At 34.6% G+C, this 23,327-nt stretch overlaps 2 protein-coding genes across 2 annotated transcripts; both read left to right on the plus strand.

Moving 5' to 3' along the window:
- Positions 1–2,344: 2,344 nt before the first annotated feature.
- Positions 2,345–3,262, plus strand: LOC138384398 (olfactory receptor 4A15-like). Its single transcript, XM_069469905.1, has one exon. It carries the CDS (start codon positions 2,345–2,347, stop codon positions 3,260–3,262), a length of 918 nt encoding a protein of 305 aa, XP_069326006.1.
- A 13,174-nt stretch (positions 3,263–16,436) lies between these two features.
- Positions 16,437–17,423, plus strand: LOC138384400 (olfactory receptor 4A16-like). Its single transcript, XM_069469906.1, has one exon. It carries the CDS (start codon positions 16,437–16,439, stop codon positions 17,421–17,423), a length of 987 nt encoding a protein of 328 aa, XP_069326007.1.
- Positions 17,424–23,327: the final 5,904 nt, after the last annotated feature.

The following is a 23,327-nucleotide window of genomic DNA, read 5'->3' on the forward strand; positions in this document are numbered from 1 at the left end:
TAGTGCAACCTCTGTGAAAAGCAGTATGGAGATATCTTAAACAGATACAAGTAGACCTACCATTTGATCCAGCAATCCCATTATTGGGCATCTACCCAAAAGAACAAAAGGCATTCTATAACAAAGACATCTGCACCTGAATGTTTATAGCAGCACCATTCACAATTGCAAAGATATGGAAACAACCCAAGTGCCCATCAATACATGAGTGGATTAATAAAATGTGGTATATGTATATCATGGAGTATTACTCAGCTATAAGAAACAATGGGGATATAGCACCTCTTGTATTTTCCTGGATAGAGCTGGAACCCATTCTACTAAGTGAAGTATCCCAAGAATGGAAAAATAAGCACCACATGTACTCTCCATCAAATTGGTTTCGCTGATCATCACCTAAGAGCACATTTAAGAGTAACATTAATCTGGTGTCGGGCAGATGGGATGGGGGAGGAGGGATGGGTGTATACATACATAATGAGTGCGATGCGCACCGTCTAGGAGGTGGAAACGCTTGAAGCTCTGATTTGGGGGTGGGGAGGGCAAGGGCAATATACATAACCTAAACTTTTGTACCCCCATAAAGTGCTGAAATAAAAAAAAAAAACTGAATGACAGGAAAAAAAAAAAAGAGCATGTGATCTAGTGCATGAGCAGAGAGGGTGGCCACAGTAAGGAACACAGTCTACGTATTGTGAAGAGCAGGTGGTGCAGAATTCCTGAGGTCAGACTGAAGTGACTGTCAACAGAGACTTAGATAGTGACTGGTTGTCATTATTAACATTATTTTAAGAGATAGCTGGGCTCGTGAGTATTGATACTACTTATGATACAGTTTTTTTTGATTGTGTCAAGTCCTCTTCCCCTCCCCCCTTTTCTGGCTTGGTTTCTTCCATCCGACGTTTTCATTTTTTCACATATGACTTCTTGCCTCTGCCTGCATCACCAGCACAGATGTAAACCACGCTTACAACACCAAAATATAAACCCTTCAGTATTTTCCCATGTTCATGTAATCATATACAAACATTAATAAATGGATACAATATGGTGTTTTTATTTTTGTTTCATAATAATATCATATTATACACAGTTTTATGTTTATTTCTTTCTTACTCAACAGTACTTTGTGGGAATATCTCTAAGAGTACTGGACTAGCTGTAATTAATTCTTTTAAATGGCTTTATTCCATTTAATAGATTTTGTATTCCATTCAATCATTTCTCTGTTGATTAGCATTCACTTTGAATATTTTTTTGTTTTTTCTTATTGAATGCCGTTATAAATAATGGCACAAAAACATACCATGCATATGTCCTTGTGCTTTAGAGCTTTAATATCTATGGTACAGATTCTGAAGAGTGTAATTGTTGTGTTGGAAAGTATTTTTACTTTCAACAGAGATTGCTAAATTGTGTTCCAAAAATATAAAATTCCCATGTTCACTATCAGTGTAAGAAAATACCCTTTTCATTTGTGGCAGTTATAGCTATTATGATTTTTAAAAATTCTTAGCCTGATGAATACATGGTGATATTTGAAAAATTCACACAAAGAAAAAATAAAGTGATATTTGCTTTTTATTTTGAAATTTTCTGTTTCTAGGTGAACTTAAGCATACTATCATATGGTTTTTGACCATTTGGATGTACTTTTCCTTTAATTGCTGGTTTATATCATTTGTCCACTTTGCTGTTGGTTTTTTTGTGTTTTGTTTATTAATTGCTTAGAGCTTTTTGTCTCTTTGAAATTTTAACTCTGTTTATGTCTTCTAAAAAGTAAATCTTTTCTCCAAACTACTTTTTTCTATTGACTTTATAGTATCCAGTCCTAAATTCTTAAAAAAATTTTGAAATTGTCAAATATGTTTATCTGGGATTTAAATTATTACTTAAGAAAGTTCTTCCACCCATAGAATGTAGAAAGTTCTTTCTTTTGTTAATTTGAAAGTAAGTAAATCTTGCTTTAGTTTTACATTAAATTTTTAGCGCATTTTTATTTTATTTTTGTTTATGGTGTTAGTTATATGTTCAATTTTATTAGCATCCAGATAGAAATCTAGTGGTGGCAGACTCACTTATTTAATAATTTGTCCTTTTTCCACATGTCTCTAAATACTTAATTCTCTCTCCATTAGTCTATAAGATTGTGGAGATTGGGGACCATGCTTTATCAACAACATATTCCTATAATCTCTGACAGTTCTGTAACACAATAAATCATAATGCCTATTTGTTGAACAAATAAACAGATTATCCTAAAATTTCATGAAGTTATTAGTGATAATTATATTTTCAGGTAATTTTGTCCTGAATACTGAAATAAGGATGCATAGAAGGACATATGGAACAAAGGAACAACGTGACTGAGTTTGTCCTCTTGGGGCTCACTGAGAGCCTCCAGGGCCAGAAAATATTATTTGTTGTGTTTTTGCTCATCTACATTGTGACAATGGTAGGCAACCTATTCATTGTCGTGACTGTGGTGGTCAGCCCAACATTGGATGCTCCTATGTACTTCTTCCTCGGCTACTTGTCATTTATGGATGCTGTTTATTCTACCACAGTTACCCCAAATATGATTATAGACTTACTTTATGAGAAGAAAACCATTTCCTTCCAAGCCTGCATGACTCAGCTTTTTATAGGACACTTATTTGGTGGTGCCGAGATTTTACTCTTGGTTGCCATGGCCTATGACCGTTACGTGGCCATCTGCAAACCCCTGCATTATTTAATGATCATGAACCAGCGGGTGTGTGTTCTGCTCCTGCTGTTAGCCTGGTTTGGAGGTTTTGTGCATGCAGTAGTTCAACTTCTCTTTGTTTATAACCTTCCCTTCTGTGGCCCCAATGTCATCGACCACTTCATCTGTGACATGTACCCCTTATTAAAGCTTGCCTGCACTGACACCTATGTTATTGGCCTCACTGTGGTTGCCAATGATGGAGCAATCTGTGTGGTCATCTTTATGCTCTTACTCATCTCCTATGGGGTCATTCTGCACTCCCTGAAGAATCTTAGTCAGGAAGGGAGACGCAAAGCCTTATCCACCTGTGGCTCCCACATCACTGTGGTGGTCCTCTTCTTTGTCCCTTGTATTTTTATGTATGTGAGACCTCCTTCTACCTTACCCATTGATAAATCCTTGACTGTGTTTTACACAGTAATCACCCCTATGTTGAATCCCCTAATCTATACTCTGAGAAATGCAGAGATGAAAAATGCCATGAAGAAGCTCTGGACCAGGAAAAGAAAATGAGGTAACAGTGGAATGCATCACCTATTTTTGATTAAGAGTTGCTCTCTCTAGGAAAGCCATGTGTGATTATTTAACTGTTGTAAATTTTCCCCAGATTTAATAACTTGTGTACAATGAAAAATATTTATTATGTGAATACTTCTAATGATCAAAATATATTTTTAAGATTTTCATAATATTTTAGGAAAATATGTGTTTATTTGTGGGATTTCAATTATTCTCTAGAGACTATAAATTTATGTGCTGTAGTTATTATTGTAAATTTATTTCAGTTAATGAAGCTTTTCTCATGTTTCTCTCTTAAAGCTGGTTCTTTTTCAGAATTAGTAGTGCTCATTACCAATTTCAGCAGCATAGAAGAAAAAATAAGATGTAAAGACTTGGTTCACTCCTCCCCACACAAATGCAGAGCATATTAATATTTGAAGTATATATTTTATTTTTGTATTTGTCAGATACTTTAATATATAGTTTTGTTCATACTGCTTAACATATTAAGGTTGAAGAGGAATAATGCTTCAGAATTTTAAGATTAATCATAAGGAGGCTAAGTATATAAAAAACAATCTGAATGAACAAGGGAGCTATGCAGAAAAATAATTAAATATTACTGATTTTTACAATTGGGAAATCACTAGCTCCACAGGTGGAGCAGATTTGTTTGGTGCCATATTTTCATAAAGATGATCCATTAATCTTCCCAGATTAGAATATCTGATAATACCTCTGCTGTTGTCCAATATGACCATCTCATGGCCTTGTATTAATAAAAAGGGAGGCAGACTCTCCCTTTCATATGAAAATTAGCATAATCCATAATCCACACGCTTCAAATGTTCAATGCAGAGCTTGACACCAGATAATTTGGAAAATATCATTCTCAAGAAAGTTGTTGGCAATATGTGCTGTTTCCATTCTTGCCTCCTTTATTAATGTGATACAGATTTCTAGGTAATAAAGAGGCCTGAACATACTGTTTTATTTGCTAGAAATCTCATTAATTAAGTCTTTGTGAAAATTTCTCTCTGAATCAGGCTTGAAATAAAACATTATCCACCCCTCATATGGTAGAAAACATGTCGTCAAAAAAACTCATTGTTCTTGCTTCCTTTTTTAGCCTGGATTTATGAGGGGCCAAGGCTACATGGGAATGAGTCCTTTTCATTGGTAAATCATACTGTATGAGTAACTTTGTATTATTATTACATGGAGATTTCTTATATCATTTCAAGTTCTTCCCAAACATAATGCTATTCACCAAATAATATCAGACATTTGATTGCACCGGAGTTCACATAACTAAGTCCTTCACTTTTGGACATTTTAAAATTTGTAGTTACATCGAGTGATGAGTTAAAAATCTCGGTTCATTGTGGTTTATGTTCATTGGTCTGTAAGTTCCCAGGTCAGGAAAGTTACTTAATTGTCTTTGTTCTCTCTGTTCCTTGCACAAAATCTGGGACATAGAATCCACTTCATAAACTTTATCAATTACTTGTGCCCTTGAATTCTTGATCTATTAGAGTCAGAATTTTTACTGATGAATTTTGATAAACTCTTTCTATATTGAATATATATGTTTACACCACTCTTCTTTGATGCTTGCTGTATATATTTACCTTATGTTATTTATGTTATAATTGTATTTTACTTTTTAATTTCTTCTATCATATAACATTGGGAAAATTCCATTTCTTCCCAGTGCCTCTATAAATTTTAACATCTTATTTTTTAAATAACTTTTCAAAAAATTTATTTTCTAACCCATTGATAATTTTTTATTTGTTTTAAGGAAATATGTGAGTCAGTTTTCCCCAAATAGGTAAAATAATCTGCCAATATAATTTATTAATTTTTAATTATTTTTAGTATTAATCTGAAATTTCTCCTAATATGCCAACCTTTTTATATCTAGAAGGTTCAGTCTTTGGCCATTTTTTCTGTTTCTTCTTTCTTTTCTTTTGGTTTATTCTACCACTGACACATTATTTAAATGGTCAAGGAATTTTAATGTTTGTTTGTATGTTGTAAGGATAGTCTCCCCTAAATACTTACCTTTTCCAAAAATTTCTTGCAAAAAAAAGTTTCTTGCAATTCCTAAGTTTTATTCTTTCTGATAAACGTTAGGCTATTTTTAAAGTTTGAAAACTTCCCACAAAATTATATTTAGAATATCATGACCATACTTCTTTATTTTAATGACAATGGTATTATATAATATAATGGCCAGTTTTCCCATCCGGAGTAATACACCTATTATGAAGGTTTGATTGGTAAGTTTCAATCAAATTTGTAATCATCTTCTTAGAGTCTGTATACATCTTGCCTTTTGACTTATTTATGTATGGAGGGTGCAAGACGACTTCACTCATATGAATGGTACTTTGGCCGCAATGGCTAGAAAGTTTGGCTCTGCTAGATCACCTTTCTTCTCCATGTAGATACAGGGGTATGTAGACAAGATCTTTCCAGTGAGGTTGTCAGACTTCTAAAATGATAATTCAGGGATCTCAGAGGTGGGAGGCAGGATTCAGAAGCTCCCAGGACAGTTAGGATCATGGCATCAGTTTGTGGTCCACGATCTCAACTTCTAAATTCAAACTGAGTGTGGATGAATCTTCTTTGGTACAGTTCCTATTGTACAGTTCCTTAATTGTGGTTCTTCTCTATTTAAAGAGCATGAACTAGAGATAGGCTATTTCTTCCCCATCCCTAGTATCTAATGGAGGAAGGGAAGAACAGATAACCAAAATAGACACCGCTGTTTGCAAGGGAAGGCTATGGTACTGTCTTTAGTGCAATTCCCTTAAACACTTCATAGAATTTCTATGTTTTTATTGGCATTTACTTCAGTATGCAAACATCATACCACAAATATCTTTCATCTGGCCCTTCTCAGGGTAGGGCTAAGAGTCTTAGAAATATTTTTGTCTAGTTGAGAGTATTTGTGAGACACACTCTTAAATCTTTCTGAAGTCTTGACAAAGGGTCTCACATCCACAACTTTGAGATGATATTTCTTCTGATGACATTTCTTACTTTGAGAGTCTTTTGTTCTTTGGAGAGGGTGGGAATGAGAACCAGTTTATTTTTGAAAAAAGGCAAGTTATGACTCTTTTATGTTTCTTCTAAATTCTGCCTGGAAACGTAAAAGTTACTTTTTAAACTCATTTTTCTTCACTGATATATTATCATACCAGAAACTTGTATAAGAAACAGCTGGAGCTTTCACTAGTCTAGTTGGAAATTTTAGGTAAATCCACCTGTTCATCTAAGCACATTTTCTGTTTTCTACATTACTGTAGGTGTCAGTGTTGCCAAACTTTTCCAGCACTGGATAACATGGGTCATTTTTTTTTCCCTCCAAGGACAATTACTCCTGTCTTTTTGGCCTTTAGTTACAGTGTCCTTGAGACCCTTTCAGCTGCCATTAATCTTCTGGTACTAAAGCCAATGCCACATGCTTTAAATTTTTGTTATGGAAGCACCACGCTTAGTGGTTCCACTTTTTATTCTGGTTAGCTATTGCTACATGATGCAAGGCTCCATATTTTTTGTGACTTAAAACAACCACCTTTTAATTTTATAGGCCAGGAATTCAGGCAGTGGTTGGATGGGTATTTCTTCTGCTTCATGTGGCATGGACTGAAGTCACTCTCTTATTCAGGTGATGACTGGGTGGTCTGAAGTTTCCAGGACAGCTTAATTCACATTTATAGTATCTTGGAAGTGATGACTGGAAGAGATCCACTGGGTCCCTCGTCCTATCTATCCATTTAGGTGAAGGACCACAGGTCTCTCCCACAGGATAGTCAGTCTTTTTATATGATGCTCAGAGATCCCAGCGGTAGAAAGTAGAAGTCAGGCCAGTTGAGGGCTGTGTTCAGAACAGGCACAATGTTGCTTCTACCATCTTCTATTGGTCAAAGTGGTCACATGGCCATCTCAGGTATATATTTTTTTAAGTTTCAAAGTATTAAGAGGGTACAAATGTGTTTGGTTACATGGATCACATTTGTAGTGCTTGAGTCACATCTATAAGTGTGCCATCACCCAAATAGTGTTCATGGTACCCATTAGGTAGAAGATAGACAAATGGCCCATAAGCATATGAAAAAATGCTCAACATCACTGATCATCAGGGAAATGAAAATTGAAACCACAATGAGAGATCACTTTACCGCTGTTAGAATAGCTTTTATTATAAAGTCCAAAAACAACAGAAGCTGGCATAGATGAGGAGAGAAAGGAACGCTTTACATTGTCAGTGGGAGTGCAAATTAGTAGAACCTCTATGGAAAACACTATGGCGATTCTTCAAAGAATTTAAAGTAGACCTACCATTCAATCCAGCAATTCCACTACTGGGTATCCACCCAAAGGAAAAGAAGTCATTTTATCAAAAACTGCTAGATTTGAGGTGGTGGAGAAATAGATGATTACCTTGAAGTCACATTACAGAGAAACATGCAGCTCAATTGTCTACATCTCAAAAAGAGCATGTTGGGAGTTTTATTCAGACTGAGTTGAATTGACAAATGATTCACTCCAAAATGAGTGAATGATTCGCCCAATTGTTATTGATGCTAAAATGTGGTATATACGTGTTAGTACTACTCAGCCATAAAAAATGGTGAACTATTACCTCTTGTGTTATCGTGGATGGAGCTGGAGACCATTCTTCTAAGTGAAGTATGGAAAACACAAGAATGGAAAAACAAACACCACATATACTCACTATTAAATTGGAACTAATCGATAAACATGAGCACATATGGAAATAACATTCATCGGAAATCAAGCAGGTGGCAGGGGAGAAGGGGATGGGTAAGTTCACGCCTAATGTATATAAGGTACAGTATCTAGGCAATGGGCAAACTATAACTGACTCAAACTGTACAAGAACAATTTATGTAACCAAAATGTTTGTACCCCCGTAATATCCTGAAATAAAAAAAGTAAACAATAAATAGCTTTCCAATTTCTTTTTGGGCCATTTTCAGAAGCTTATGTTTTTCGTACAATTTACCCAATTTTTCTAAGTTATCAATTTTATTGGAATAATGTTTTCATAACAATCCCTTTCTATCTTTTTACAGTCTTGGAGGATCTGTATAATTATTTTTTAAAATTTCTGATATTGATAATTTAAATTTCTCTTTCTTTTCTCTTGATCACTCTTAAGTTTTTCAATTTTATTATAAAAGAACCAACTTTGAGTGTTTTGATTTTCTCTATTGTATGTTTTCTATTTTATTGATTTTTGGTCTTATAATTTATTATGTCCTTTCATTTACTGATCTTGGCTTTAATTTATTCTTCTTATTCTAGCTTCTTCAGATGAAAGCTCAGATAGCTGCTTTTAAATCTTTATTTTTACTATAAGCTTTTAAAGCTATAAATTTTCCTTTTAATACTGTTTTCGTGGCATCTCACACATTTTGTTATGTTTTGTTATTGTTTAGTTCTAAATATTTGCTTATTTGTATTATGATTTCTTCCTCGATTCTTAGGTTATTTAATTATTTATTGCTAAGTTTTCATAAAACCACAATGAGATATCACCTTACCCCAATCAGAATGGCCTTTATTAAAAAGCCCCACACCAATAGATGCCGGCATGGATGCAGAGCAAAAGGAATGCTTATACACTGTTGGTGGGACTGCAAATTAGTACAGCCCCTATGGAAAACAGTATGGAAATTCCTGAAAGAGCTAAAAGTTGACCTACTGTTTGATCCAGCAATCCCACTACTCTTCCTTTTACCCAAAGGAAAAACAGTCATTTTATTAAAAAGACACCTGCTCTCAGATGTTTATTGCAGCACAATTCACAATTGCAAAGATGTGGAATCAACCCAAATGCCCATCAATTCATGAATGGATTAACAAAATGTGGTATATGTATACCGTGGAGTACTACTCAGCCATGAAGAATGATGATTTAATGCCTTTTGCAACAATTTGGATGGAACTGGAGACCATTATCCTAAGTGAAGTATCTAAACAATGGAAAGACAAATACAACATGTGCACACTATTAAATTGGAACTAACTTATGAGCACACATGTGCACAGAGGGAAGTAAAACTTAACAGAAATAAAGATGGGGGTGAGTAGGATATAGGCAAAAAGCTACCTAACAGGTACAATGAACACTATTTGGGTAATGGGCACACTTTTAGCCTTGATTCAAGCATTACAAAATTAATCCATGTAACCAAAAACATTTGTACCCTGTAATACTTTGAAATAAATAAAAAAGTAAAAAAGAAACAAAATGTATTCTTCATCACACTTTTAATACCATATCAATTTACATCTTAATGTTTTTCAACAGTTTTAGAAAATTTTAAGCTGTATCTTTTTACATATTTTGGCTACAGCATTTTCTTTCTTTTTTCTTTGTGGAATTGTAATTAAATTAAATGTATGTTAGAGTTTTGCACTGCGTCCTTTATTCCTCTTTTATACTATTAATATTTTCTGCATTTACTTCATTGCTCTCAGCCTTGGTCTGCACATTTTTTCTACTATTTCTTTCAATTTACTAATTCTCTGTTTATGTATTTCTAACCTGCTGTCAAATCCAATCATTGAGTTCTTAATTTCAGTTGTTATCTATTTGAGTTTTCAAATTTATTATCCATCTCGTGTTTTAATTATTTGTACGTGCTAAGAGTATTCTAAGAGTATTTTTGAATGCTTGTTTTTCGTTATCTGAATCATCTCTGTGTACTTTTATTTCTCTTGCCTTTCAATCAGGCTTTGTCTTCTCCTATACATTGTTATTTTTAAGTGCTAGATTTTGTATATAAAAAGTTGTAAGATAATTCAAGACTGTACGATGTTTTCTACTTTAAGAGAACATCTCCTATGTTTTTGGGTGGCAGCTAGAATTGGAGAGGTAAAGATCCCATATAACACTAATCTGTTGAAGAAATTAGATGACTCAGCTGGGCTTGATTTCCTTTGAGGAGTACTCTATTGTCTATTCTCCCTTACTCCAAGAGTAAAGCCCTCAAATGGTCTCAAATGAAAGCCTCTCTGTTTAAAAAGGACTCTTCTCCTTGATAGACCTTGAATTTCACATGTCCCTCGGGGTAAAGCATCTGAAGAAAGATGCTTTCAGCTTTTCAGGCTTTCATCTATGGCTTTTAGGATTATTCCACACCTTTAGAGAAAGGAGACCCTAATTGCAGAGTTTAGGTCTCTGGCTTTCCTTCAAAATATTGGTCCCAAAGATCCTTTGTTCCAGGTAGTTTTTTAAATGCTTTCAGGCCATGCATATTATTTTTTTCTAGCTCTTATGGTTGTTCACATATGGAGATTTGGGGTAAAATAAGCCATTTTTGCTAGATCTATCTTTAACTTTCTAGTTTGGCAATAGATATTGGTTATAGAGAATTACTGTGGCATATTTTGAAGCAACATTTATATTGGTTAATATTTTCAATGTATTTTCTATTGGAGTAAATAAATTCAGATTCTGGGTTGTTGTAGGCAACAGCTGATCTAGCAAACACTTTTGCCTTATTCAGATGAGCAGAATACATTAGTAGTTCTTTGGATTCAGCTGGAAGGGACATAGAGAATCATGGCTTATGCATATATTAGTTTTTCATCTTAGAGTCATAATTTAATCCACAGTAACTTGGAACACATCAGATAATTGTTCAGAGTTAAAGTATGTTTGTGCATCTTTTGGCACTTACCAGTAAGAAAGGCACAGTGCTTAGATATGCTCTTTAACTCTTAGAAATAATACATAGGACATTTGGGGTTTCTGGATTAAACCAATTTATTGGGTAAATTGAAGACTGCCAACTTTTAGTGGAGTCTATTACATGATAAAGATTTTGGCTTGTTCAGATAGGTATTTTTGTGAGTCTTTCATCTAAGGCCATTATGGCACAGAAGATCCAACATTTGACTAAATATGTGATGAGATAAAGATGCTCAGTGGAGCCAATGACAAGCTAAGTTAAGGAAATAACAGTGGAAGCCCTTAGGTGCTGTTGCTGTGTTGAAAAGAACAATTTCTTTCTTGTAGAAACAGTCACTGAATTGATATTGGACTAAAATAAAGAGATTAAATGATTAGACTAGAGATCATTATGGTTACATCTGACACAGACGCAGGCTTTCGTCAATACCCTCTACTCTAATCTAAAGCTGCAAAGCTATGATTGCCTATCCTTCAGAGCATAAGAATGCCAACTTCAGCCCTAGGGCTCTCTGTCTTTGAGCTTCATGACTTCAGGGGCAGAGAGTTTCTAACAGCCAGAGTAAAACCCTCCTTTGCTGGGGATATGGTTGGGTAAGGGAACCTGGGGCTGCATCCTCCTTCATTCTGGTTTAAATATGACTTGCCTTACCTAAACATTTCATAATGTGAAACTCATAATTTATTATTGAATTTACTGGAGGATTTTTCTTTTCACATTACAGGCTTTTCACATTCCTTGGCATTCAGCTACTTTTTCTTGGCAAGGCCCAAGTCTTTTTCCTCTAGGGATCGTGTTCTAGGGAAGAAAACTGTTCAGAGAGATTACTTCATCTGAATTTGTGCCAAATATTCTAATTAACTCACCTATAATGACCTTACACTCTCTTTCATTTGAAATAGTGATGATTTAAAAAGTCACAAACTATGTCTGCACATATAAATAGAAGAATTATTTTCCTGGTAAAATAACCAAAGATATTTCAGAAAACTCAATTTTCTGCCCAAGCTGGAGTATGTGTTCAGTTGGTATCTAGTCCTCTAGATGTGATGTTTTCTTGTTATATCCATCATTGCTTGTAGAACTTTGTGGAAGATCTTTATTTCCTGGGATGAGATTGGGATATATAGGGAGATGCTTTTAATTAGTAAAGTAGTGGTCATAGGGGTATGCTATTTGAATGAGTGAAAAACTGTTCTTCTTCTACCTGTGAGAAAGCTCTTTCTTTGGCTTTTCCATGAAGTTAAATTTCAGCATTTGCTTTGTTAGGTACAGAGCTTAAAGATACGAAACTTATAAGTCCTCAATCATAGTAAAGTACTTTTTGGTTGCTCCATCATAAGTGACTGAGAAGAGAAAAATTCAGGTAACTAAATTTAATGTTGTTAAATGTTTTGTTTATTTGTGCCACCAAATAATGGGCTTAGCCTTGTTAATTTACACTAGTTAGGTCAATTTTTACATAGTCATGCAAACACAGCATTTTTGTTTTTCTATGAAGAAATTTTTCCAGCAGGTGAGAATATTCAACTACTTTTGTATAGTAAATATTCACATTATGTTTAAGCGTCTTGCATTTATATTTTAGGCATGTGCCTTGGTAGCTTTTACACCTCTCTGAAGGACTGAGATAATGGGAATCCTGTGTAGAAATATGGAAACTGTTGCCACTTGGGTCTATTTCTAGATTCACTGATCATCCACATAGTATCATGTGCTTTATGATCACACATACATGCATGAAGTATCTGCAGTTATCTTAAGTGAAAGAAGCATTTACTATTCCAGATCAAGGACAAGACCCGAGATGTGAGTTCTTGAAACAACTGACCAGGGATACTCATTGAAAATTCCTGTGATCCTATTATATGTTGAAATATAGCTAATGTCTTAAATATTATATGTCTTCATTGGAGAAATATTAATTGGAAAATTTAATCTTGCAAAACACAGAAATTAATCAGAATATGCAAAGTATATTTGGTTATTATATTATACAGCTTGATAGGTGTTTATTTTCCATTTTGCCAAATAACGAGAGAAACATGTCATATGTTACATGTATAACAAACCAATGGATTTATAATCTTAGTTTTTGGGATATTATATTTTAGATGGTATGTTAATAAACCTGTAGAATTACTTTTAGATATACTTGAATTAAAGAATTCCAAACTGTGTACCATACCAAGCTTGTTAGAGTTTAAAGGAAAAAATGCATATTTTGTTCTGGAAAAATGATTCGGCCTTTTATGTATGAATCTAAAAATTATTCCAGGAAACATGATAGGGACTGTATCCCAGCAAAACTGACACTTGGACACTACCTTGTCTACTGTCATTTAGAATGATTTTTAAGACTAAATTTGTAAAATACTATCAGGAGCATTTTTGTTATTTGAGAATTTATCTTTTAAAAATGTCATGTTCTTAAAAAAACTATGCTAAATTATTTTTCTTCTAAAAAAGTGTTAAAATCATGTTTTAAGTTGAAAGCCTAGTAATACTACTTTAAAGTATTAAGTCTTTGATGACTTAAACTATAGAGGATAGTTTATGTACCCTAACTTAGAAGGAAATGGTTAAATTGTCTAATAGAAGATTTATTCTGGTGAAATCTGTCATTGCTGATTACAGAGAGACAAGGCACTGGATGGACCTTGCAGACAGTAAGGTGTGGATAAAAAGAGACAATTGGAAATAGACTACTTAGTACCATTATGTTCTTCGACACTGACACCTTTATTAGTCTATAGAGTCAACAATGACAGAATTTCTGAATTATGTAAATGAGAAACATAGAATGTTCATCACAGCTGGCTTCTAGGGAGAGCTCAAATTCTTCCTGCGCGTGACCTGCCCCACAGCCCAATGCATGTAAATGGAAGCATCTGGTCTACATGTGAGATTTACCAATTCGGTAATTTTCCCCAGCAGCAAATAACGAGAAATTTTGGGTTTGTTTGTTATGCTTGTTCCATTCTTCTGTGTTCCTTAAGTTTGTCCTTAACCATTAGACCTAGAACCTTAAAAAAATCCATGATTTTTCCCTGTTTGAATTTTTATAAGTTTTCTTTACTAGGATGTGGTCTGGGTTTATTTGTTGTGGACACCCCAAGAAACTTCTGAATATGCCCAGGAACCCTCAGGAGGTTGGGCTTCCAGTACTCCTCCATTATAAGAAATCTTTCTGAAAAAGATTTTTAAAAGAATACTAGCCTCACTTAATTACCACATTAATGATCTTATTACAGGTTGATATTGCTTTATTAGGCATTATTTCTGTTCCTGAAAGGATCATCTTTTCCTGAACTTTCTACTATGTAGCTCTCCCTCTGCTACTGGGTCCAGCTTTCCCCCTGTTATTCTGCATGCTTCTCATCAAAGTCCGTCCTGGCACAGGTAAAATTACTACCCACATATAGTTAGGTAGGTAATTCATAAAATATATAATTTTATTGTATGCCCAGAAGGAAGTTAGTGAGTTATGGGTGTACTACTTGTTTTATCTTGGACTATGTCTATAATTCTTTTCAAGTTGTCCAAGATGCAGAATATTTTTTCTGATCCAGTTTTCACAATGAAGCATTCAAGAAAACTACTAATAGTTCTCATTTATTGAGACTTTACCAAGTGCCAGGCACTGTTCTAGGCACTTTACTTTGTGTAATACAACAACAAGCCTAAGAGGTAAGCAATATGGGTGTCCCATTCTAAAAATGATGAAACTGAGGCACAAAGAGGTTTCCTAAGAGGCTCAAAGTCACACAGTAAGTGGTGACGCTGGGATTGTGGCGGAGGCAGTGTGGCTCCAGCCAGAGTCCACATTATTCCCTGCTGTGCTGTGCTCTCTCTCCAAGGAGGCCTTGGATCTTAAATAGGTAACCCTGATGAGAAACTTAGAGTCATAATTTCCTCACTGTAATGATCAAAACCCATTTGCCATCGACTTGCATTTTTCAAAGATCAGTGATAGTCTGGGATATTTTTATTTAAGTATAAACATATGAAAAATAAAGAAAAGTCAGCAGGGTAGAATAAAGTAGGGCTGCTGTAATAGTATCATAGATAGTTTGACTGGAAAGGACTCTGAGATTGTCCAGTTCAATCCCATTATTTTCCAATGAGCAAACTGAGACAGACTTGTAATTACACTTAGAAAAGGACTCAACCTTATACCTTCTTACATTGAGCTTGGAATTTCCCATCACATAGGTCTCTTTTTGGAATCTGGACACTGAAATTCTACTTTTGAGTGCTCTTAGTAGGTAAACAGTATTATGAATAAACTCTGGTTCCACTATTCCTTACCTCTCTTTTCAGTGTGTATGTTCTCCTTCCTCACTAACTAGCTCACCCCGGGAGTTTCAAATTGGTACTAACTGATCAACACTAAGGTGTTCACATGGTAATAATATTCACTGGGTGCCAGCCAGGTGGGGTGGGTGGCGAGGTGGGGGGTAAATCCATAACCAATGTGTGTGGAGCCCACTGTATGGGGGAAGGACGCACTTGTAGCCCTGGCTTGGGTGAGGCAAATGCATTACATATAACCAAAATGGTTGTACCCCCATAATATCCTGAATTAAAAAGAATAAAAAAAAATAGAAAAAGAAAAAGAATGCTAGCTGCTAGTGTGGTAGTTGGTGATAGTTCAGTTCCAAATCAATTGCTGAAAATCGGGATAGTGTGTAAGTGTGTTAAGAGCTGTAGTAAAGGTAAAGATGAAATGCAGAGAATTACAGCTTCTTAAAAATCAGAGTCAAACCAAAAAACAACATGAAATAATTTTGTAGTTATTTAATATAGTTCAAAGTCCAGTCCATTGGTATTTAACAAGAGATTCATGAAGACGGAATATCCTTAAGGCATGAGGTAGCGAAGGTATGACAGTAATAGCCACAGTATTGAGTGAAATATTTGGGAAGAGGTTATGTTTTGTGCTACACAGATCACATTGTAAAGATACCACAACTGGTACAAATTCTAAGGACTGACTGTGTGCCAGTTTATTTATTTAGAGTTTATTGTTATCACCAAGGAGAAAGTTTCTTGAGAGCAGGAACACTGTCCCTGTTGTTCATAGCTGATGCCTGTGCCAAGAAGTAACATATTTTGAACAAAGAGTTATCAGATGTATGAAATATTGTTGGGCCCTTAACTATTTTTGTCTATAGAGTAGCCACTAAGACTTAGAGATAGAAACTTTTAGCTGTAGGCCCCAAAGAAAATCATCTGAGGAAAATGAAATTGTTAAGGGAAGATGTATTGTGAGCTTTAGGAGAGGAATTGACTAAATGCTTACTAAATGTATAACGTTTAGTAACAGGTTGAAGATATGATGAGGAAGATGTGCTCCATGATCTTGTGGGTATGTTCATAGTCCTGTTCACAATTTTATTACAGGTGCTGTTCTCCTGCTTGATACAAGCCTTACAGAAGAGTAAATGGGAGAGAGTAACAATGTGACAGAATTTGTCCTCCTGGGCCTCACTCAGGATCCTGATGTGCAAAAAACATTATTTGTAATGTTTTTACTTACATACATTGTGACGATGGTGGGCAACCTGCTCATCACGGTGACTGTTATCAGCAGCCCCTCCTTGGGCTCCCCAATGTACTTCTTCCTGGCCACCCTGTCACTTATGGACGTTGCTTATTCCACTGCCACTTCACCCAAATTGCTTGTAGACCTACTTTATGATAAAAAGACGATTTCCTTTTCAGCATGCATGGGCCAGCTCTTTATAGAACACTTGTTTGGTGGAGCTGAGATTTTCCTTCTTGTGGCAATGGCCTATGATCGCTATGTGGCCATCTGTAAGCCTCTGCACTATTTGACTATCATGAAACTACGAGTTTGTGTCCTTCTATTGGTAGTGGCCTGGGTTGGAGGTTTTGTGCACTCTGTGGTCCAAATTGTCTTTGTGTACAGTCTCCCGTTCTGTGGCCCCAATGTCATCGACCATTTCTTCTGTGACATGTACCCATTATTGGAACTGGCGTGCACTGACACCTACTTTATAGGTCTGACTGTGGTTGCCAATGGTGGATCCATCTGCATGGTGGTCTTTACTCTTCTACTCATCTCCTATGGTGTCATTCTAAGGTCGCTTAAAAGTTACAGTCAGGAAGGGAGGCGTAAAGCCCTGTCTACCTGCAGCTCCCACATCACCGTGGTTGTCCTCTTTTTTGTTCCCTGTATTTTCATGTATGTTAGACCTGTCTCCAACTTTCCCATTGATAAATCCATGACTGTGTTTTATACAGTTGTCACTCCTATGTTGAATCCTTTAATATATACCTTGAGAAATTCAGAGATGAAAAATGCTATGGAAAAACTCTGGTGTAAAAAGTTAAGTGTAGATAGAATACGAATGTCTTCCACACTGAACGTGTTTATTTCCAGTTCTAAGGCAACAGACAGACAGTAAATTCTAAGGATGGATTATGTAGTCCATTCAATGGATTCTCTAGAAATGCTTCTCTTTATTCAAAGTCACCAGAAAAGTGCAATAAATTGTCTTTGAAGATTACAATCACTCTAATCGAGAAGTTCTGCAGGGTGAATACAAGCACTGGTATCCTATTACAAGTAATAATAAAACTAAGCTCATCTTGTAATTTTATTTTTATTAGTTTATATTGAAATGGTACTTATAAGAAAGTGGTTTATTGTTTTCAAAGAAGAAAAGTAGGCTGTTTTTGAAAATTTACTATCACTGACATTCATGTGAAAGCAATTTGACTAATATTTACAACAAATTTCTCGGGTCAAAAGATTAGATTTTATGTTTTAATGTGCATTAATTTATCAGCAAAGTAGCTTCCTGTATTTTTTCTTAGGATTACTTCTGTTCCTTAGGTCATTGTCATGCATTTTCAGTTCAAGATGTTTGGTTGACAGAGGATATTATGTTTGGTTTAAGACACTATCAGTGGAGCATTTTTTTTTTTTTTTTGGAGTAAATGTGGATGGTGGCAAAAGCAGATTCTAGTTCTTGATTATTAGATAGATCCTTTGATTTTTTTTATTTTTATCACTTTCCTCACTAGTTATCATGTGCATTTTTGCCATTCTTTGAAGAACATGCAAAGCTTCTTATTGTGTCTTCATAATGCTGAAGATATTGGTAAAGAAATGTGTTGTTTTGTATAAACAAAGTGTTTCCTAAAAGTTATATTAAATTTAAATACTTTACTTATAGACTTAAAAATGATTTGTTGTGGCATAAATAAAATTTTGTTTTTCAATTTTGTAAAATAATAAGTTTTCTTCAATTAGCAACCATGTTGGAATATTGCAAACCAGGAAGAATATAGAATTGCTTTCATTGTAATATGGAACATTATCTACCGTTTATTACAATTTACATTTTTAAAAAATGAGTTTTATATTTATTAAAGGTATACAACATGTTTCAACATACACATAAAAAATAAAATGTTTACTATAGTGAAGCAAGTGAACATATCCATCATCTCACGTGGTTACTCAATTTTTGATTTTTGTGAAAAGAGCAGCAGAAATATACTGACTTAGCATAAATCTCAAATATAGTACAATTTTGTCACCTGTAGTCCTCATGTGCTATATCAGAGGCTACAAAGTGGCAGAAGCAGATCTGAGGATGAATGAGTGTAGAGATCTAATGTGTAAGATGTTTACTTATTTTAAAATTTTCATGCCTACCCAGTCTTATATGTAATTTATTTATAAATTTTGTAACCTCTTAGCTAGAATATTATGAATGTCATTGAAATTAGCTGTTTGTACCTCCCTGATGCTTTAGTCTGTCTCTCTCTAGAAGTAATCCCGATGCTAAATTTATCCTTAAAATATATTGAGATTTTATTATTCCTTACCTTCATTAAAATTATATGTACACAATTTTCTGAATTTTACTGTTATTCACACTGTTAACTTTCTAAAATAAGGTCACATTGCTGCCTGTTGGTTTAGTTCAAACTTTCCCCCGCTGTGTGTTATTGCATGTGTGAATATACCGCAGGTTTTGTAACCATTCAATCAGGGACCATTTGGTTGTTTCCAGTTTTGTGTATTGCTCACAGGACTGGTATGGACATCCTGATAGCAATTCTTTTGTGTTAAGTGGAATTTTATATGTTCACTTTTGCAGGTGGCTGCAGTTTTTCCTAATGCTGTGTTATAAGTGACATTCCTACCGGTAGGGCATAACAGTTCCTTTGCTCTGTGTCCTTACCAGTACTTGACATTGTGAGATGTTTGATATTTTTGCTAATGTAATGGCTTTAAGACAGTGAGTTCCTTGTGGTTTTATTTGCAATTTTTATTGCTATTGAAGTTGAGCATATTCTCATATGTTTATTGGATCTCTATTTTTTTCCAGTCTTGTATGAAGTGTGTATTTATGTCTTTTGTCAATTTTCTTCTGGTTGTTTTCCATTATTAATAATTTATTGGGGTTCTTTAGCAATCCTGTGTGCTAAATCTTTTATATTTATGTGTATTGTAGAGTAGTATTTTCTCAGTTTGTGATTTCCCATTTTTATAATTTTATCATTTCATTTGATGAAGGGGCAGAGAGATCTTTTTTTTCTACATAAGACATGCAGTCTCACCACTATCAGAAAAAAAATCATCCTGTTTAAGGTTTATGCTGAATTTGCAAACTACTGATATTATTTTTCTATAACCACTTGTTTGTACTATGAGCCTTGGGAGTTGTGAACAGGTATAAGGTATCTCTGCAATAAACTTTTGCAGGTTCTACCTCCTCCGAACAAAGGATACTTTTATATGCAGGCATAGATCTTCCTCCTTTACTAATCTGACATGGTACATTTTGAGACAACAAGATCTAGTGGAATCCAAAGACAATTTGAAGCAAAAATGGATGTAAACTCTTGGTTTGTTTTTATTTCATTTTCTTTTCAAAAATATCCTTTTTTATATTGCTACTGTGTTTTGGAGTGCCCGCCAGTGTGTGAAGGACACGTGCTGTTCTAGTGATGGTGCACTGTTTCCTTCTGCCTTCGCGGAAATATAGTACTAAGTGTCCAGACGGATTGTTCCAGCCATTTTGATATGTAACTTAAAACACTGGTCTCATGCAATACAAATGTATTGGCTGCTTTTAGCAAGGTTTACTCTTGCAAGTGAAAATGATCATCCATGAAGCGTAACAAATTTTGTACTTAGTTATGTTTTTTGTTTGTTTCTGTAAGATTCTTAAAGAAAATAAATTAAAAAAACTTAATTTTCATCTTTTTAATTCATTAACTCTTTAAATTAACAAGTAAAAATTTTATACATATATATGCACAACATTTTGTTTTAAAAATATGTATATATTGAGAGATGGTGAATCGAGCCATTTAATATACATAGCACCTCACATACTTATCATTTTTTTTATGTTGAGAACACTTAAAATCTATTCTCTTAGCAATTTTCAAGAGTAAAAGACATGGTTATTAACCATAGTCACCAAGTTGGACAATAGATTTCTTGAATTTATTCCTCGTATTTAGCTGAAATTTTGTATTCTTTGATCAAAATCTCCCTACTGTGTCCCCCCTCTAGCCCCTGGCTCCTGGTAATGACCAATCTATTCTGTACTGCTGTGAGTTCAACTTTTTTAGATTCCACATATAAGTGAGATCATGTGGTATTTGTCTTTCACTGTGGAGAACAGGGAACCTTTGTACTGTACTGGTGGGAATGTAAATTGGTACAGCCTTTATGGAAACACTATGGAAGTTCCTAAAAGAATTAAAATGAAAAATAGAACCATCATTGGATCCAGCAATGCCGCTTCCTGGTATACATCCAAAGGCAATGAAATCAGTATCTTGAAGAGATATCTGTACTTCCATGTATACTGCAGCATTATTCACAGTAATCAAGATATGGGCACATCTTAAATGTTTATGAACCTGTCAACAGATGAATGGATAAAAACAATATGATATATATATGTACACGTATACACACACATATATGCCCAATATGGTATATTATATATCTCTCTCTCTCCAATATGTTGTGTATATGTGTGTGTGTGTATATATCTCCCCAATATGGGGCGTGTGTGTATGTGTCCCCAGTATGATACTATTAACTATAGTCAGCATGCTGTGCTTTAGATTTCCAGAATTTATTCACCCTGCATACCTGAAACTTTGTAGCTTGTGTACCTATATACATAAAAAATAAATCTAATGGAATATTATTCACTAATTCCTTAAGAAGAGGAATTCTTGTGTGTGTGTGTGTGTGTGTGTGTGTTTCTATGCCTGGTTTATTTCACTTAAAATAATGTCCTCCAGATCCCTCCATGTTTCTGCAAATGACAAAATTTCCTTCTTTTTCATGGCTAAATAATATTCCATTGTGTACATATACCACATCAAGAAGAGAACGTCTTGCCATTTATGAGAACATGCATAAACATGGAGGACTTTAGTAATGCCTTTATTTTAGTTTTAATTGACAAATAATTTTTTGTTCTTATGAAGATGTTTTGATATCATTTGCCGGCAACATAGATGGACCTGGAAGACATTATGCTAAGTGAAATGACTTCTTGAATGGACATTCAAGAATGTTTGTTGTTTGAATGTTTGAATGTTTTTAGTCTTTCTTATAGTTTAATAAATGAAAGTAAGATTTTGCTGATTATTTCAAGCATTGATATATTGTCATTATCATTAAGCTCAAAATGTTTTCTAACTTCTGTCGTTATTTATACCAATGGGTTCCTTAGAATTTATTTGCTTAATTTTCAAACATATAGAAATTATCTGGCTAATTTTAGGTTTTTATTTTCTAGCTTATATTCCTGATGTTCAGAGACAGACTTTGTGATTCTCATTCCTTGAAATTTGTTAAGAATTGCTTTATGGACCAGCATATTATTCACTTTGAAAAATATTCCATGTGCACTTGAAAAGGATGTGTATGTATTTCATAGCTGTTGAATATGCATTCTTCCCTTATATCCATAGGTGAAATTTGTTAACAGTGTTTAAATATTACTATCTTTATGAATTTTTTGTGTGTATATTCTTGCATTTATTGAGAGTTGTGCTAAAATCTTCCTGTATTATTGCTGATTTATCTATTTCTCCTTTTGAGTCAATCTATTTTTAAAAAATCTTATGAAGGTATATTTTTAGGTGCATACCAATTTATAATTGTTTTATCTTCCTGCTGTTGACCTTTTGCTGTTACAAAAAATTTATCTCTGGCAATATTTATTGTCTTGTAGTCTATTTCTGTCTGATATTAGTATAGAAACTGTTCTTTGGTCAGAGTTTGTGCAGTTTATTCCACTATTTTTACTTTTTTTAATCCTCTTATTTATGATGTTTCTTTTGTAAGTCTCTTAATATAGAGTTCAGCTTGAATTGAGGGGAAATCGATTCATTTATTTTTAAAAATAAAAAAATCATGTATTTGGATTTAAATCTACTCTCTTTCTATTTGTTTGCATTAATCAATGTTACCCACGGTTCATATTCATTTTGATTTAGTCCCATATTTCCTCTTTCCATAGTCTTCATTATTTCCTGCATTTCTTCTTTTTCCATTTCAGAGGAATGAAGCACCTGTGGGACCAATATTTTGAAGGAAACCCAGAGAGGTAAACCTTGCATTTGGGGGTCTTTTTTGTCTAAAGGTATAGAATAATTCTAAAATCCACAAATGAAATCCTAAGAAGCTGGGTGGAACTTTCTGTATATGCTTTACCCTGAGGGACAAGTTGTTTCTGGAAAATCCCAGGACAGTAGAGAAAAACTGGCCCCCAAACTGAGAGGGTGCACACAGGCCAAAGAACGACCCAGACAACTCCAGCTTTATGGGTTAGTTTGTTAGAGATTACTTACACAGGGCTCTCACTCCTGGGCGGCAGCAGGAGTTCCCCAGAGAGTAAAATCCTTCCTTCCTGCCAGTTTGTGGAGACTTAAATGTCTCCTTGGCAAGTGACACAGAGCTCTCTCTGTGTCATTGCATGTTTACAGGTAAGACAACCATCTATGCACAAGGAGCTACTTAAGAATATTCTTTGTTCTCTGTATCTCTTTCAGCTACCTTGTGTTGATCTCTATTGCTAAAGAAATCTGCAAAAGTTCTGTTAAACAGTAAAAGCCAGTGGTGGAGAGCTTGTATTCTTTGTTCACAAGTGAAATTCAAGGTCTACCAAGGAGAAGAGTCCTTTTTAAATAGCCAGGCTTTCATTTGAGACCATTTGAGGGCTTTACTCTTAGAGTAGGGGAGAGTAGACAATAGAGTAGTCCTCAAAGGAAGTCAAACCCAGCTTGAATCATCTAATTCCTTGTTTGAATTAGGG

The sequence above is a fragment of the Eulemur rufifrons genome, chromosome 6 (assembly GCF_041146395.1).
Source record: "Eulemur rufifrons isolate Redbay chromosome 6, OSU_ERuf_1, whole genome shotgun sequence".
In the NCBI taxonomy this organism is placed as follows: domain Eukaryota; kingdom Metazoa; phylum Chordata; class Mammalia; order Primates; family Lemuridae; genus Eulemur; species Eulemur rufifrons.